The sequence below is a fragment of the Dermacentor albipictus genome, chromosome 4 (genome assembly GCF_038994185.2).
Source record: "Dermacentor albipictus isolate Rhodes 1998 colony chromosome 4, USDA_Dalb.pri_finalv2, whole genome shotgun sequence".
NCBI classification, from domain to species: Eukaryota; Metazoa; Arthropoda; class Arachnida; order Ixodida; family Ixodidae; genus Dermacentor; species Dermacentor albipictus.
In genome coordinates, this window is record NC_091824.1 from 115,448,163 (window position 1) to 115,463,928 (window position 15,766).

Genomic DNA, 15,766 nt, shown 5'->3' on the forward strand with positions numbered 1-15,766 from the left:
TCCCCTACTCTTCTTCCGACAGTGACTGGCTGCTACTGCCTTACGAATGCATCACACGCAGGACAGCACAACAATTTTTACTACCCTTACAGGTGTCGTTGCGGCTTTCGTTGCTTTGTACGGAATTTTTGAGTGATAATTCAAATGTTACCGAAATATCTTTCCGGCAAGAAATATACGCCACCAAGTGCACAATTCCTTTATTATAAAGCAAACTTTTATATGCCTACTTTCCTAGGGTCTAGGTTTTGGCTACATCTGCTTGGTCGGTCTTCGCTAATGGTCGGCTCGCGGTTTTAATATCTCCAGGATCGGGGCCTCCTATAGTCGGCGAGCAGATTCTGGGTGTAGTGTCGTAGCAAACGGAGCCAATCTCGCCAGGCAGTATTAATGCGCGTTCACGTGGGTCACGCGTCTCTGTGTGCCGCCTTCTTCGCTGGCAGGCAGGTAATCGCTATGGCGCAAAACGCTGTGCAGAAATGTAATCAGTTGCGTGGCTTTTCGTTCACAGCTTCACGAAAGGTTAGCTTCTCAAATTTCAACATATGGACTGGGATTAGCGAAATGTTTTAAAGATAATGTAATTCGGCAATATTCACAAATTTTTGTAAAAATTGCGAGGCCCTAATTAAAATTACGCCTATAGCGGTTCCTAGTATTTAACTATATTCAGGTTGGTTGAGTGGCTTTCTAACCGGCCGCGGCAGCTCAGTGGCTACATGGCGCTGCACTGCTGAGCACGAAGCCGCCGGTTGGAACCTCGCCATTGCGGCCGCATTGCGCATAGAAACGGAACGCAAAAAAAAACAAAAAAAAAACACACGCTCATGCATTGGACGCAAGTCAAAGGACCAGTTATTCTGGAATCTCCCACTAAGGCGTGCCTCATAATCAGATCGTGGTCATGGCACTTCCGAACTCCATAGCTTAATCTATTTTAGTGATTATCTAATGAGACCGCATCTGCGTTTCACGTATATTCGCCTAAGGAAGGTTAAAAAATAAATGCGACCAACGCAAGATGGTGTAGGTCTATGGTTAGGTTAGAAGTGCTCGTCCTGTGTTGTTCTGCCGTCATTCTCCCTTCGCGCTTTCATGGCCTTCAGTATACAGGGGAATTGCTGCAAGACATACTTTGACCTTTGAATGATTACAATGCTTTAAGAGCAGCGCAGGTGTTGTGTTTCAGCGAGCCAAGCGTTTTGACCATATGTTTTCACCAACTACTACTGTCTGTATTCGTTGTTTGGTTGGCTGTGCTCATGTAGCATCACTTAGCATGCCATTATTTGCATCATGCGCATCATGTGGAGTAAGTAGCACGCTACATGTAGTGGTCGGGCGAACCTCTCCAGTTACTATTACCGAATTGTTCTGACACCCTCATCTCATTTCAATGCATTGCCAGGTAGATGAAGACAAGATAAAAGTGTAAATGCGAAAAAAGTAGATATAATGCCGACAACCAATTAAACATCCACGACCACCTTTAGGTTGGTTGTGTGAACGCGTAAAGTATGCACTTCGGCAGTTAAAGTACTTTATTTTGAAGTCACTGGGATTCTTTAACCCGTATAAATCCACCCGAGTGACCTCTTTTAAACAGTTTAATCTCTGTTAGAGCGCTGTTAGCAGCAACGAAAGTTGGTCGATTGGTCTCCAAGCCACGCTTCAAAGCCGTACATGTCTATTCGTACTTGTCCGAGTATCCTCGACTTAAGCCTTTGCCGACGCATTTTCTTTCTTTCTTAGCTACCTTTAAGTCCATCGCATCGGCATCGTCTCCTAGGACAGTTCACTATATAACAGCCGGAAAAGAAGTACGGAGGAGCATCGATGCGAGACATTAAAGATCGCCGCTTCATTCCGGAGACTGATCAAAGCACGGTCAGAAAGCGGCTGGATTACTTCGGACGCAAGCACGAGTTGAATTTTCGCGTTTACATACGGACCCGAACAGAAGTAATGCGAGCTTCAAAGCATGTTCTGATTTCGGCGCTCAGCGTCGCGTTCAAGTATATCTCAAAAGTAGTTTAGCAGCATGGGCTGGGAGTCTTACCCGCTTCGTCGCTGAATGAACTTCGAAAAAATCAAAATAAAGCAACGGATGGACCAGGGATCGTCTAGAGCGAAACATGGCCAAGGCTTAAGAACGTCGACTCTGGCTCGAGTGCTGTATATAGTCCGCTCCACCCCCCCCCCCCCCCCCCCCTGCCTTTGCGTCCCAATTTTACTTTTTCGGAAAGACGCATGCAAGAAAGGACTCCGTCTGTCAGTACAAATTCGGCGCCGCTCGCTGGAACAGATATGAAGTTAGCAGTCCCTCCGGTTCGGGACCGGCGGAAGGTCCTTGAAGCTCCGAAGGACCGTTTTACTTTACCCTGGCAGTATGATAACGCTGGAAACGGACTGACGTTACTGGATGAGGGCGGAAATCATGATGTGCTCGCTCTCGGATTAGATAACGTCTCACGGGGATAATCCCTATGTCTTTAGAATTTCACCCGCCGGCATTACAATACGCTTCGAAGGTCTGAACGCGCTTCCTGGCAGTAAAGATTACCGTTTCCTTTCTTTTTTTTTTCTTTCTAACAGCAAATGGGATTTTCTCTGTGCCTTTTTTTCAAAACAACAGGGAAGACAGTATCGTTAATTGAAGTACTTCAACGATAGAAGAAAGAAATTAAAAGGAGGGTATAAAGCTGTCGCAGACGGCATCCGCAGGCGTTCCTGATAAAGTCTGTACGAAAAAACACAAAAGAAATTTATGCGCATCTTTCTTACTTCCTAGCCCAAAAAAGAAAATAGAAAAAAAAACTGACGAGCAGAGAAGAAATCGGTGAAGCGCTGAAAAGGCTGCGTAAATCTATATAAACGCCTGTTTTTATCTCGGGAAATGTGATATCGTTCACAGGAAATAAAACATAGATATTGTTGCAGAAGTCATTTCTGGTGGCTATCTTTGATAACGCGATAGCATTGTAGGGTTAACGTGGGCATCATGACACGATGCATCAATTTTATATACTTATAGTTAAATTATGTTAGTTTAGGGCGATTCTGGTGCTTTACACATGATACAATGACCGGGACAGGGAGTAGCGGACAGTGAACGCAGAAGTACGATACTTGAGCTCTAAGTTTGAAATACAACATATACCTCACGCAAATAGCAAATAATCTATGTAATACTCTGCGTCGCGACCTTTATTGGTACTCGATAAAACCATTTTGCGAATGCAAGGTTACAAAAATTAATTATTTTTCGGCAAGTGCAAATTTGATTTCGGTGTAGCGTTTGCATGATAATTCGCGAAGCTCTTTATCTGCGTTACCATTATTAAACTATCCGCCAGGGATTTTGTTTTTCGTGCATTACATGAACGGCTTACACCAGCATTACTTCACATCTTAGAATTACATATGTGAGACCTGATTGCTCACTGCCTCGGATCCGAATGTCATTCGAATTTGAACTTATTGTCCGATGCATAATAAATATGCGAAAAACAAAATACGCGAGAATCATCCGGATCTTTATCATCACTGAAGTATGGATGTTATACATAAGCAACAACAATGGTTACAGTTGCATCCAACATGAGCTGCAACATGCACGGTGCCTATGGTAGAAGACTGTATGGCGGCGTCAACTTAAAAAAAAAAAATTAGAATGATAGTTAAGAAATAAAAGAACATCAAAAACGAATCATTGTTTCAATTACTCGTTTCTGTTAAACTATGTTTTTGTACGTCGGCGCCACCGTCCAATCATGAAGCACCTTTGACCAAGGTTACGGCGTTGCGACTCATATTGAACGCTACGGCACATGCACATACTGAGACAAAATAGCTGAATAAGTTTTAGGTTGTGCATCAGAACACGTCATGTATTCTAATTACAGTTCAGCACAATAATGTGCCTTCTCAGCTGTTATGTCACCGTTGCTGTGATAGTGTTTGGCATAATGAGACAGGCCTAACTTTGTTTTACCTGACCAGCAAGATCGTTCCACCAAGTACAACGAACAATTGATAGGCGCTACATGACACTACCATATATATAGCATCGTGTTTCAAACCGGGAAGAGATAAAGCATGAACAGTTGAAAGTATAATTGTTCATCTTGCAGTTGTTATTAGCTCAATAGTTTTGTAGATTCTGTTGGCATGTTTATGGGGCAAGACATACTATTTATTAAAGGGCATAAGAAGTGGCGTCGACTTCATGGTTCGACTATGTGGTTGACGCAATCAGCGTGTTACTTTCTTCTTTTCATTTCTAAACATGAATAATTTGCTATTATTTAACTCGCCACAGTAGCTGAGTGGCTCGAGGGTGGCGCTGCTGGGCACGAGGCCACGGGTTCCATCCTAGCCATGCCGGGCGCAATGCGAAAACGCTCGTGCACCGTGCACTGGATGCGCACTAAAGAACCTCGAGTGGGCCAGATTATTCCAGTGTCCCCCGCTACAGCGTGTTTCATAACCGGATCGTGGTCTTGGCAGGCAAGAGCCGATAATTTAATTTTGTTGATCTTCCTGATCAATGTTGCGATAGCAATTATAGGGACACAATTCTTCACCCACGTCGTCATATTCCGTGTAAAGTACAAGTGACGTAGGAACCCACCGCGCGCCGCGCGTTGTGTCATGTGGGTGCGAGAGAGAGAGTTAGAAGGGAAGAAGGAAATGCAGGGAGGATAACCAGACTGAGTCCGGTTTGCTACCCTACACGTGGGGAGAGGAATGGGAACTGAAATAGAGAGAGAGAGAGAAAAAATAACATGAGTCTATACCGCACTTTCAAATGCACTAAGTTAGCTGTAGGATGTCTATAGTCTGGCACTCAAGTCTCTTGCCTTCAGGTAGTGAAGAAGCACTCGAACTGCTTTCCGGGCTAATGAACTGTGAGGGAAAGTGTACGGGGCTGTGCGCGCGGTGCCCAGCCCCGCGCAGAGCCTTGCGGTGCTACGACCGGGCGAGAGGAGGTGACGCCACGTGACCACGTTAGTACGCGCTTTATCACGTTAATGCGCGCTCACCTCCTTCCTCTCTTGGCGCCAGCTTGCTCACGTGACCTCCAACATTGGACTCGTAGAAGAAAGGCGCGAATCAGGACACCATCCTTCTCGGCTCAGCCTGGCGTGCTTTTCCCGCCCCTACCATGCGACTGGATATCGTACCAGGTTTGCCTTATACAGGACACCATAACAACACCAACGCCAATGGCGACAGTATTCGTCTGGAGTGTCCATGCACTAGCTCTCGCAAAAGTAAATAAATAAATAAATAAAAAGAAGAAAGGCAAAGAAAAGAAACTAGCCCGCGAATTTGTTCTGTTTCAGTGCCTTAGGTACTCAGCATGCCAGAAGAGCGTGGTATGGCAAAGCTACGCCAACTGCTTCAAAAGAACAGCAAAAATCCGCATAGCGCAGCCGCATTCCTGAGTCTCGAACTGAGCCAAAATGCCGATGACGTTGTCGCTGTCGTGCGGGCTCTCTCGATGGCCCCCGAGGAATGCTGACCGCCTAAATTGAGAACGAAGGCGTGGTGAGCTATCTTCCCTCGCTTTTTGAGCGACGCGTTGCCTTATACAGTAAACCCTCGTTATGACAAAATCGCTTTGATTTATCGCTTTATCCGGAGGTTTTGGCGGTATGGACTGTAATGCATGAGTTGTGCGCCGAAGTATTTCGAGTAGACGCGCACCAGACTCCGCTTAGTACAAAGCGCCGACGCGGTAAATCCGCACTACACCGCAGGGGGGCGGAATGCGTGGTGCACGACCCTTTTTGACTGTCCAGGGAAAAAGCGCACAATAGGTCACCATCCAATTGGCGGTAGCTCCTTGGGACTAATCGCATTATGTGATAATAATTGATTAACGAAGCAACTGTTCATGGCCATTAGCCCAGTACTGCTCTCGTGCCGCCGCTCTACCAAGTGCAGCTTTGTTTCAGTGAAGCGTTTACGAACTGCCGTGCTGTTGTAGCGCACATACCGCGTTATGCCGTGACTCTCTTATAGTTCATCCGCTTTAAGAAAACACCGCTTTTAACGCAGTCAATTTTCTGTCGCGCTGGCTTTGCCTAACGATTTTTCTCTGCATGTGAACGCTAGAAGCGCATGGTCTTAGCCGGCCACAATCGTATATCCTTAACGAGCCATGACTTTCCGTATAAAAGGTAAGTAAGCGCGAATAAATCAAGAGAAAGGCCAAACATTCGAGTTGTTGATAATGCCTCGTTGCTGTGAATGCACAGAGGTTTCGCAGGTTTCATTGTCTTGCTTCCTCTTAGGTGGAGGCAGTGGGGTTGGGGTAACAATAACAACTCTGATAGCAACCACTTGATTCATTATTTATTCCGTTTAATATTCCTAACAAACATTGGGGCCGACATATCGGCAAGGTAGGTAGTTGCACGTTATCTTAGAGAATGGTAGAAACAGACTGTGTTCACAAGTTTTCAAAACATATTTCACAGACCACAATGCAACCTCACCACAATAGCCCAAGAAAGAAACTAAAATAAACAAGATGCGTCAAGATTGTCTGATTCTAATAAATTCAGACAGTAAAACGTTGAGCCACCTTGAAAAAAAAATGTGGAAAAATATAATTAGTAGAAGCGTTTTGGCCAGGCAGCTGCAAAAAGAAGGTTCCATCAGGTTATAGATTTAAACAAATTAAATCTAGCCTACTTAGAAATGTGGAATCCAGGACTGCTAAACCATGACCGTGTACGTTTTTCGAACTCCACAGCATGCATTACTATGCCATAGAGAAAGGAAGTTACGTACACCGCGAAGAAAAATTAACAACTTGTTTATCTAATCCGCACTACTCCTGACAGTAGAATCGCATTAAACGGAACCTCAAGGGCACTGGAGAAATATGTTTTGATTAACAGGAGTTCCGTTTACGGAGAAAGGTTTGCGGAGAAGCAGCGCTATATGTCATTACACCCTGTTAAGGCTGTCCGATATGTTAAGCATAAACAAGTGAAGCTAGCGGCTAGTTTGTCCCGTGATTTGAGCGTAATCGACGTCTACTGGATTGACTAGGCTTCAATTGTCTAGGCTTCGAGGAGGCTGAGGAGATGTAGGAAAAAGAAAGCATGTATTACTGCTCCAGTAGGCGGCCGAATAACATGTGGTCAAGCGTGAATAGTCCAAGTTATCGAACAGCACACAGAAAGCCGTGCCCATTTCCGTTCTTACTTTGGTCATCTACGCGTCGGGCCCGAGCTGAAAAGGTATCCAAGTCTGTACATGTTAGGCATTAAAAAATCATCTGTCATATCTTTACATGCTTGACTCTCTGTTACCACTTGTAAGGATGGATTTCTAGATAGAAGGCAGATGTCGCAAAAGTATATTTCAGATTCTGCCTCTTTCCGATAAAGTTCTTCAGGGCTTGATTCTGTGGTTTCGTTTAGAGTTACAAAAACTGTGGTTCTCATTAACGAGTTGTTGTTGTTGTTGTTTTGTTTTGTTTTTTTTCTTTTTCGTGGGGCATTACCGAAGTACACAACCAACACATTTATTTAGAGGCTGTCTTTTTTGGTTTCAGCGACTTCTGTTCATTGAGCTTTTACTCTATATCGCATCCGAGAATTTATAATTTTCATTTAAATATTCCATATGATAGCTTTTTAATTCCTAATTTCAGTTACACTATACAAGACCGCACCCCTTTCCCTAACCAACTTCTTAAATTGCAGCTACGAATTATCCAACCATTTATTCGCCAAGTACCATTAGCAGGTATGAGCCCCATGTTCGATGGACAACAACAACAGGAGGATAGTTTTCACAGTGGGACAATGCTGCCGTCGCACTAAATGAGTTCTGAGCCGAGAGAGAGAGAGAAACTTTATTGTGATTGTAAAGATTTGAAGGAGGGGTGGTCGGAGCCTCTCAGTCCAGGGCCCCACTGGCCTCTGCCGCCTGCCTGACCTGGCTAATTAAGGACTTTTGTCCTGCCAGATCGGAGCGGGCGAGCTGTGCCTCCCACTGCTCCATTGTCCTACTGGTGTTTGGCCTATGAGGGTGCTTAGTGCACTCCCAGGTTATGTGCATTAGGGTAGGTATGCCACCGCACCAAGGACAGTTGGCCCTATAACGAGTGGGATACATGGCGTTTAGCAATTTTAAATGGGGGAACACCCCGGTCTGTATTTTACGCCAATCGGCGGCCTCTTCCCCGTTAAGTTGTGGGTGAGGCGGCGGGTATTTTCTTCGGACTCCACGCTGATGAGCAAGGATGTCTTTGGCATTTAAATTGGTGGAATTTTGTGATGGGTAGTGCGGGTGGTTGGGGTTAGAAGAATTTACTCAAGTCTGCTATTTTTTTTATCTTTTATTTACTCACTGACCGGCAAATTCCGTAATCAGTTCGACGAGGACTAATGTCGGCGTGTGACCCATGTTAGCAACAAGCGTACGGAACAACATTGCGAAGTGAATGCCACGTTACGTAACCAGCCAACAGATGACGTAATAAAGGCTGCTGACGTGAGCCCCTGTGCTGTCTTCGAAAGCTGTCTTAACTCACCAGACTATAGCAAATAAAAGTACAATCTAAAAGTGGCTGCTTTCCAGGCATGCATGCACGCATTCATAGCCAGAAGCCGCAGCAGCGCATTGCGACGTCAAGGTCGTAAATTGCGCAAGTTATTGTCGTGCTCAACTTGCAAAGGCAATAATACTCAGGCCGTGTGAATGCACAAGAAGTAAGCAAAATTATTCGTAGTAAGGACGCAGATTTCTTTCGTAGAAAGCGGAAAAAAAATAAGAAATCAGGTGGCCTAAGCCGATTGCGTTACGTACTGTCGCTCCGTCACTTACGTACTCCCATCTAAGGAGCTTCCAACTAATATGCTAACTAAGAAAACGAGACAAATAAAATACTGCGAAACCATTGAGCTCTGAGGCAATAACTGCCGATGAACACTGTTCCGTAGTTGAGTGCGAATAACGTGGCGAACAAAGGGACGAAAATCCTGCTGCGCCAAAAGAAAAAGAAAAACAAAGCGGAGGAACGAGAACATATGCTGGACGTTTTAGTCTTTGCCAATCGTGGGTGCATGCCGTTGAGGGCGCTCCACTGATGTGGGATGAAGGGCGCGGGTCATTCGAGTCTTTCAGGGCAGACAATGGCTTCTATACGACGCCTCTCTCAAAAGCGTTGTCTGGAATTTTCTCTTTCTTGCGTTACTCACGCTTTCTCCCATTGCTTCAAGCCCTCTTCCTATCCCTCCAACCAACATTCCCCTTCGGTGGATCCTCTTGTTGCGTAAGCTTGTACCAACTTTGCTAAACTGATTGTATTAGTTTCTCTCCGTCTGCCACGTTTTCTTCTTTCGCTCCAGCAGCACGGCTACGCTTCATCGGTGAAAATTAGGAAGCGCCGTGTTGCTTTTGTGTGTTGCATTTTATGTCTGTTAGCATTCTCGATGTAGTATGAGCGCAAATAAAAGTAGGAAGTGAGAGGCCGAGAGACAGAGGATGCATAAGAACAAGGCACTGATCTCCTCAGCGTTTGCGTGTTAACGCGATAGCGTTAAGGAGTCCGTGATGCAGAAAATCTGGTGTCGGCGTCGGACGTCGTTTAAGCAAAAATATTTTTGAACCACGGATACCCAGGCCCTCCACGTGGCGCAAGGAGTTTACTGAACCAATTGAATTTATCAAGCTAACTACATGGAAAAGACGTAAACTACGACTCACACACAGCCTGCAGACATGATAGCTCTAGGATTGTAATTTGACTACACGAGAAAACATAATGCTTCTACGCGAAAACTCAAAGAAATAACTTTTCCAGCGTTTCTACAATACACAAACCGGCCACAGAGTCCGCCATTGGCGTGTGCCGGCGCGCGGGTGGGTGTCTCGGGGGCCACGGAGCGTCGCGCCTGCTTCCTTACTGTACCTCCAGCTGGCGCTCGCTTCCGCCGCATCGCGGCCCACGGAAGAGGCCGCGTTTCTACCACAAAGCCCACCTTCGCGTATAGCGTTCGCCGCCAGCGTTTCCCCGGTAAACATTACGCTTGCATACGCTCCAGTTGCCGGGAATCGTGAGAAGCAGTCGAGGATCATTGAATGCTATCGCGTTCCACTCTTAAAGGCGAAGCTTAAGCGTACTCCGAATCTTTTCCCTTATTTTCGCTTTAAGACTAACATTGATGTTTTTTTATAATATAGCTGCAGTTTTATCTAGATAGCACGCAATACGTCTCACGTGATATCAAAGAGAGTTCACGTGAGCTATAGTCCTCGAACGCTGTGACTACGGCTACACGGATTCGTTGGAGAGCCGCCTTGACGGCGATATGTTAAAGAATGGTCTGGACTACTCCGATCAACCATCCTGGTTTTTGCTGTGCCCGTCCTGATATCCCTTTGTTTTAACCGCCACGGCAGCTAAGTCGCTGTATGGTGTTGCGCTTTTAAGCTTGGGGTGGCGGGTTCCATACCGGTTTCTAAATCACGGATCTAGACAGGCGAAATTTTGATATTTGCCACAGGCGGCGATTGTTGATATTCTCGCACAACAAAAACTGTAACGCATGTTCGGAGAAATAAGAACACAAGCGCAGGAAAAATTCATTTTGTTCTTTTACTGAAAAAGAACGCTTCGGCATACAGAAAAATAAAATAAACGTTTCCAATTGTTCTCAACGCGTATGGGGCTTCTTTAGTAGCGGTCTTTGTCAAACGAATAGTACCATAGCTCAGGAGTATGCAAGGGAGTTGAACATGTTAGCAATTTTGGTTTAACGCGATGTACGAGCAATCCGTAAGTATTAAATCGAGGCGATAGATGCATGTGTCTGTGGATTCCCGTGAACTGGTCACGCATGCATGGTAGCTCAAACCAAGGGATGGTCTTTTTGTTGTTGTTACCACGGCTTCTCTGACGTCGCTTCAACTCGGCTTCAAAATTTTATGCCACCTGCATCGCGAAAGAAGCTTGTGCAACGGACACGAATAAACATTCTGAAGTGGCTGTTCTATGTTCGGCGTCAAGCTTTTAACTAGACGAAAACAACAAATACAAAACAGAATGTGTTGATTTTTTTATGTTGCCGCTGCATTTCTCAAGAGAAGGAAAAATATTTAAAAAAAGGAAATTGAGCTCTTCCTTTAGTAGCATCTAACTTATGACCATGTGGTCGATTACAAACATTTTCCGAGCCAAAAACGGTAAAATGCCGAAATTTTTGTGTGTGCACACTATGTGTTTTCATGGATTAGAGATATTTATCTGTCGCGCAGTGGTTAGATTTAGCCGCTTGCCGTGCACAAAACATTGGTTTCTCTCTATGTTTCTCGGTAATTTTCTGTAATATAATCCATTCCCATACACACATTCGCTTGTCACTATTAAGAGTTATAGTAGCACACCTCCCATTTAACACTTAAAAAGTAGACAGACGCATAGTAATAGGCTCATTATGAATTGCAACATGGTGTCCGTGCTTTGCTCTAAGGCGCTCCGGTGATTGCTCGCACTGGGGCACTGTAATACGCAAATTGAAGTACACAACGATCCAATTATTGGTTCAGATGCATTTCGTTAATGACGGCGTAGCCTATTTATAAGTTTCATGTCCACAAACACCGATACGGCGCCAAGGCTTTGCGGCAGTAATATGTGTCACGTGTTTGACGAAGGCGCGATAAGGTATTCGGCCTCCCTGAGGGCTATCGAATTCATTGTCGAATCTACGATGTCTGCTCGTTCAGGTTAATTGGCGCATTGGTGAGGACGCCGGAACTGCTGGAGAAGGAAGGAAGGAAAAAGTGGAGAAGGAAAGGCAGGGAGGTTAACCAGTTTAACTTAACCGATTTGCTACCCTACACACGAGAGTGGGATGGGGGGAAGAATGAAAGATGGGGAGAAGAGATAGAGAGAGCATATAACACAGCACACACCGTCAGTCACAGTCTGTCACTCTTGCGCGGTACGTGACATCGCTGTCACAGCTGCTTGTCCAAGCCCGTCTTTTTCAAAAACCGAAGTAATCTCTTCGCCACCTTCAGCTGCGTTGTCTTCTGTCGGCGATATGTGAAAATAGTTGCAACTCACAATGGTCTATTGTCAAGGTGCCCTAGAACGGATGCCAGGGACTGTCTCTGAACGGCCTTCACGAAATGTTACTCATTTCACATTGGAATGGTCGACAACGCTCTCTGCAATGCCTCTCTTTGCGAGGAGACGCTAGAACACATTCTGTGCAACTGCTGGAGACAATTCATAGAATGCAAGGCGACGTGATTTCACCTCATCGTGGAATTATACAGCGCCTAAAAATAATAACCAATGTTTAGAATGGCCCGGGTTCAAGGAAGACCTGATGACACCAATTATGAGGATGCATGAAAACATCAGGGTTGCGTTGAGGTTTGCAGCAAGTGAAATACGTTGTGTGCAGATTCCGGATCAGTTCTGCAAGCTGCTGGCAATGTCACAACTGGATCCAGTTAACATTCTTTCAATAAATGCTGTTGTCACCGTAACAATACAACATCATTAGCCAAGAATGCGTAAGCGAGACCATTTCGCTTAAACCTTTACTGCGTGGAGCAGCTCCCAACTAAGCTGTCATCTTCGTGACAGTACCATGCTTCGCACACCCTTCTATTGGAACTTTCACGTAGTGTCTGTGTTAATTTCTTTTTCATGGTACGCAATGTTGATTTCAAACCTTAAAATATTTTCAGTGGTAGCGTTCTTTTTTATTTTTGTTTTCTTGTTCACAGCGTCAGGGGGCGCGAGAGGAATCGGCGGCCTCTTTCCTTATGGCGTTCAGATACATTTGCATTGTGGCAAAAATTGAAAGACTATCAAGGTGACTAGGTACGCACAGCATACCCACTTACAGTGCCAATTTTATGTAAATTTTAGGGCGAAGGCACAAATGCAGAGCTTTTTTTCTATGAAATAAAGGTGGAATCTGAAACAGATGTTTTAACAGATTTGAACATATACGTTTCATGGTAGCTCGCTCTCGTGATACCGACTCATTTCTTACATACACCGAAGAGCGCACCACTTTATTATTATTATTATTATTATTATTATTATTATTATTATTATTATTATTATTATTATTATTATTATTAGTATTAGTATTATTAGTATTATTATTATTATTATTATTATTATTATTATTATAGCCTACAACATGTATGCGGTGGACGGAGATTTTTTTACCTCCAACTCTAGAGGTACACATGCGTGTTGCTTTAAAAGAAGACAAAAAAAAAGAACAGAAACAATAAGCGGTACGAGTATTTACCAATGGCAGTAATTATTCGCTTCCTCCCTAACCACTGTCGCCCGGATATGTTTTCGCAAATGCGGCAAACTGCTTCCACCGCCGTCCGGGCGCGCCGTCTTCCTCGGTCCCGCGCGCTCCAGTGTCTGCGCAAATGTAATGGAAACACAGGTTGCGCCACGGTAGCCCCTTACTGTCGGGCGACGCCGCCAGAGTTACCCCGAAAACACGCGCTCGCATGCTTTCATAGCCCCGTGGTTCTTGCCTCTCGTGTCACAACTCAGTGTTGTCTCTTTTCTTTTTCCGTGCCCTCTCCCGGATCCTTCTTTTCTTTTCTCTCTTTTCCGCAGGAAATTAATTAGAGCCCGCGCGAGGCACGCAGTCGAGGGTGTAAAAGGAGCAAGCGAGCCAGAAAGCAGACGCCCCCCTCCTCCCTGTCTCGATCCTGACGAGCGAGCGAGAATCCAGGAGAAAACCGACCTGCGGTCGTCCGGGTGCCTTCCTCCTCCTCTCACCGTCTGCTTGCAAGGCCTCGCCGCGCACTTTGCCTTCCGGTGCGCGATGGTGAAGCAAGGAGTCGGGGCCACGGTTGCGACAAATCGCGAGAACTAACGACCATCCGGAGGCACTGGCTCCGTCCACGAGGCGGCACTCGCTGTACGACAACGCCGAGCAGGGAGAGACGTTGGAGAGAGAAAGCCGAAGCAAAGGCCAGAAAGAACGACGAGAAGCCGCCAACCGGACGTCCTGCTCCTGAGGTGGCTGCTACGCGAGTGACCTCTTTGTGATTTGCCCTCGGAGATCCGCTTCCTCTGGGCACCGTCGCAGCTCGGCCCGTCCATCTTTCGTGCTGTCCGTGCGGGCTCCCGGCAGGATCGGTGTCTTGGAGCCGGAAAGATAGAGAGAGAGAGAGAGAGTGGTTGGGTCTCGCCACCTTAACGAACCGTTGAGATCCGTGGGCGGTGAAGCAACGACTGTCACCATCCGTCCGGAGGCCTGGTGCCGTTGATCTCGATACTGATCCCGCAGAGAGGAGACATCTCGCGTCCTTGCCTAGTCACTTGAGCCCGTCTTGCTCTCTTTTTTGTTGTTGTTGTTTTGTTTTCTACTATACGACATCCGGCCGCAGCCGACTCTCATGGAAAGTCGCAGCTCGCTCTAGTGGTCATGACCTAAGAATGTGTCCGGTCTGAGTTTTGGCCATGGGTATTTGGCCAACGTGTATTATTTCGCGGCGTGTTTGTCCTCATGTCCTTCTTTGGACGGATGACTTGCTGCCCTGCCCTCTAGATGTGCTGCACCGTGACTACTTGAGCTTGACGATGACCTGAATGAGTTTTGAAATGCAAACGTAAAAGCTACGATCAAAAAACAAACCCGATATCTGTTTCAACCCTGGTCCGCACCACGGTGAGTCTCTTTCAATAAAGCGGCCTAGCGTTGATGCGATGTCAGTGCTACTATGACTGCGTCAAATTACCGCGCATTTTGGCATCTGTACGTCCCCGAGAAAGGGCGCTCTAGCAGCCCTGAACTGGCGTTTCTTTACGGGCTGCCGAAAACATAGCGAGTGGAGAACGCTGGGCTCTCGTCTGCTGTACAGCGTGTAAGATTGTCCCGTGACCTGGTTTGGCGCATTGCTCACGAACCGGCAGAAATTGCAGCCTTGTCTCATTCGGGGCTTTCTGACTGCCAACACAGCTACAAAAACTGGTACGCAGGACGTTTCATTCACGACGACGCGCTGATGCCGGCGTTAGGTATGGATCACGCGCTTAGCACGGCGGCGCCCTACAACGCGACGCTGGAGGTGACGAAGGCCGCGTTGCTGAATGCGTCGTTTTCGAACGAGACACTAGTGCTCTCCTCAGCAGCTGCGGCTGCCGGGCTGGCGAACTTGACGGGCAACTTGACGGGCGAACTGGTGATGCCCGGTGGTGGTGGTGGTGACGTCAGTTGTCCGTGGGACCCACGCGGCGGAGGCAACTGCTCGTGGCCCGACGCGGGTCTGGCGCCGGGCAACGAGTCGTCCCTGGAGGCGTCCCGACTGCCCGCAGATGCGCAGCAGCCGGCCGAGAAGGTCTACTGGGCGCTGATGCTGGTCATCCTACCTTTTCTGGCTGTGTTCGGCAACATCCTCATCATCCTCAGCGTGTACAAAGAGCGCAGCCTGCAGACGGCGACCAACTACTTCATCGTGAGCCTCGCATTCGCCGACCTGCTTGTGGCAGCTGCCGTCATGCCATTCGCCGTCTACGTTCTGGTGAGTCACGCCTCCTTTTATTCTCCGTTCGTTACCTCGTAATCATTTATACGAATGTGGCGCTACCTGTCCACTGAGAATAAAAGAATGAAGCTCCGTTTCGCCACTCTTCGGTACGTCTAGTGAGACCCAGTGCCTGTTTCCAGGCCTTGGTTTCTGGCGCGGACGCGTCAGAGGTATAACCTAATGCACAGTTTCCTGGCGTACCGCG

At 46.6% G+C, this 15,766-nt stretch overlaps 1 protein-coding gene across 3 annotated transcripts in view; it reads left to right on the forward strand.

Moving 5' to 3' along the window:
* LOC139059304 (dopamine D2-like receptor) overlaps positions 1–15,766 on the forward strand; it is a 461,415-nt gene that overhangs the window by 253,202 nt on the left and 192,447 nt on the right. For all 3 annotated transcript variants that reach the window (XM_070537507.1, XM_070537508.1, XM_070537509.1), the window contains one exon: positions 13,643–15,555. In XM_070537507.1, the coding sequence (XP_070393608.1) occupies positions 15,040–15,555 (516 nt within the window). In that variant the 5' untranslated portion in view covers positions 13,643–15,039. The remainder of the gene's footprint in view (positions 1–13,642; positions 15,556–15,766) is intronic.